Genomic DNA, 2,674 nt, shown 5'->3' with positions numbered 1-2,674 from the left:
AGATAGATAGATAGATAGATAGATAGATAGAGATAGATAGATAGATAGATAGATAGGTAGATAGATAGATAGATAGATAGATAGATAGATAGATAGATAGATAGATAGATAGATAGATAGATAGATAGATAGATAGATAGATAGATAGATAGATAGATAGATAGATAGATAGATAGATAGATAGATAGATAGATAGATAGATAGATAGATAGATAGATAGATAGATAGATAGATAGATAGATAGATAGATAGATAGATAGATAGATAGATAGATGATAGATAGATAGATAGATAGATAGATAGATAGATAGATAGATAGATAGATAGATAGATAGATAGATAGATAGATAGATAGATAGATAGATAGATAGATAGATAGATAGATAGATAGATAGATAGATAGATAGATAGATAGATAGATAGATAGATAGATAGATAGATAGATAGATAGATAGATAGATAGATAGATAGATAGATAGATAGATAGATAGATAGATAGATAGATAGATAGATAGATAGATAGATAGATAGATACCCGCAAGGGTATTCTCAACTGAGAATAACGGGTGTAACGTCCCCGCGGACCCTAGTTTTGGAAGGCATGGAGAGTGTGCCAAAGTGGTTACAAGAACTCTGTGAAGTCTTGTGACAGGGCGAGAGGATGCCGCCCTCTAATTAGGCATCCAGCCATAAGGATACCCTCAAGAGAGGCGTATAAAGGAGAGTAGCGACTCCGTGGTTGTTCCTAGTTAAAAAAATGGATATCTGTGGCGATAAATGGCTTCGCCGAAAGGCATTAAGACCAAGCCCAGTACGGTCTTAATTACGGTATTTCTGGAAACCTGAATATGAATAGATGAACAATGGGCTGACATCTGCAGTATTCTGAAACTTGATTACATAGGAGTGATATTCTATGGAAATGGCTTTCAGGCTAATGCTACAGTTGCCTCCGTCCCAATAAAACCTGGCAAGTCTCAAAGTACGTTCGAAAACTGTCAGCATTAAGTTGGCGGTGCAGGTTCGCATGCTTTCCCCGATTAGTACGAATCTGGCTCTGGCATAAGGCCCCATAAGGACCTTAGGTCAATCCTCGCATGGCCTCCCTGCTTGCAAAGATAACCATGGAACGTGAAAAGCACCGATTCCATCTTGAAGCTTGGTAAGCTTATTTCATCTCTGATTAAATTCGCTAAACCAAAAACAATTTGCATAATTCTGTAAAAGAGCAGCTTCGCATTATAAGCGTTACTTACAACCTGGCGTTTGACGAACTTGGCATCCAAAAAACAGAATCACTTGAGGACAACACAAACATTGCCTAAATCTCCGAAATCTAATGAGAAAAGTAAAAAAAGGAGTAGAGACCCAAGCGGCGAATCTCCAAAAACCAAACCAAAGATGATGAAGAAAATAGCTCCAAATACTGAAGAGGAAATGGAACAGAAAACTGGCGCAACACAATATGATCAAAAAGAGGATAATACCGCATCGTCGTCTGACTGGTCAACGGTAAGGCGAAAAAAGAGTAGGCGCCAAAACAAAACAGGCCTAATGCAATGATAATCTCTGCAAATGGTAAAACCAGATACACAGATATATTGCGCAAAATAAAAGCCGATCCGGCACTCGAGAACTTTGGGAAAAATGTTCGCCGAATTCGCAGAACACTTAAAGGAGAATTGCTGCTAGAAATTTGCAGCTCTGACAGAGATGAGACAGACGTATTCAACGATCTAGTTGGCAAATCTCTAGGAGAAAGTGCTAAAATACAAACAAAAGTTAGTGAGACGTTAATAGAGTGCAAGGACCTCGACGAAATCACAACGATGGAGGATATTTGTGCTGCACTGAAGGACCAACTTAACGTACCGGCCTTGGAGGAAAATGTGGTTAAGAATATCCGAAAAGCCTACGGTGGTACACAAACGGCTAAAATTAGCAGTCCAGATGCGCTTGCCCAAAAAGCTCTAGAAATGGGAAAGCTCAAAATTGGATGGTCGGTCTGTCGTGTACGAGAAACCATCGTACTCAAATGTTGTTTCAGATGTCTAGAATTCGGACATATATCTAGTAGCTGTAACAGCAGTGTGGACAGGTCAAAACTGTGTCGTAGATGTGGTGAAGCAAACCACTTTGCAAAGGAACCTAAATGTATGTTTTGTGTAGCTAATAATCACCTCGAAACTGGACATATGGCCGGTAGCAGTAAATGTCCGGTGTTTAAGAAGGCGCTTAGCTCTCTTATAAGATGAAAATTATACAGTTAAATCTGAACCATTGTGCAGCGGCCCAAGACCTTCTTAGCCAGTCAATTATAGAGATGGACCTGGACATAGCGATAGTTTGCGAGCAGTATAAAAATTTATACAGCAGCGTATGGGAGAGGGATAAGACAGGGAAAGCAGCAATCTGGTCTTGTGGCAAATATGCATTCCAGCATTCAATGAAAACCACGGAGGAAGGTTTCGTAAGAACAAAAATCGGAGGTATCTACTTTTATAGTTGTTACGTCTCACCAAACATTCCCTTAAATGAATATGAATTATTCATAGATAGGCTTGTGGAAGATGCTGCGAAATATAACCCTAAAATTATAGCTGGTGATTTTAACGAAAGACAGTTCGGATTTCGGAAAGCGCGCTCAACGATTGATGCAATTAACACTGTGATA

The 2,674-nt window shown here is 39.0% G+C and overlaps 1 protein-coding gene across 1 annotated transcript; it reads left to right on the top strand.

Moving 5' to 3' along the window:
• Positions 1-1,559: 1,559 nt before the first annotated feature.
• LOC119614903 lies at positions 1,560-2,255 on the top strand. Its single transcript, XM_037970997.1, has one exon. The coding sequence runs from the start codon at positions 1,560-1,562 to the stop codon at positions 2,253-2,255; it is 696 nt and encodes a 231-aa protein (XP_037826925.1).
• Positions 2,256-2,674: the final 419 nt, after the last annotated feature.

The sequence above is a fragment of the Lucilia sericata genome, unplaced genomic scaffold (assembly GCF_015586225.1).
Source record: "Lucilia sericata isolate MDLA Ls3-8-SP2 unplaced genomic scaffold, ASM1558622v1 Contig003629F_arrow, whole genome shotgun sequence".
NCBI classification, from domain to species: domain Eukaryota; kingdom Metazoa; phylum Arthropoda; class Insecta; order Diptera; family Calliphoridae; genus Lucilia; species Lucilia sericata.
This window is presented reverse-complemented; position numbering and strand designations above follow the sequence as displayed.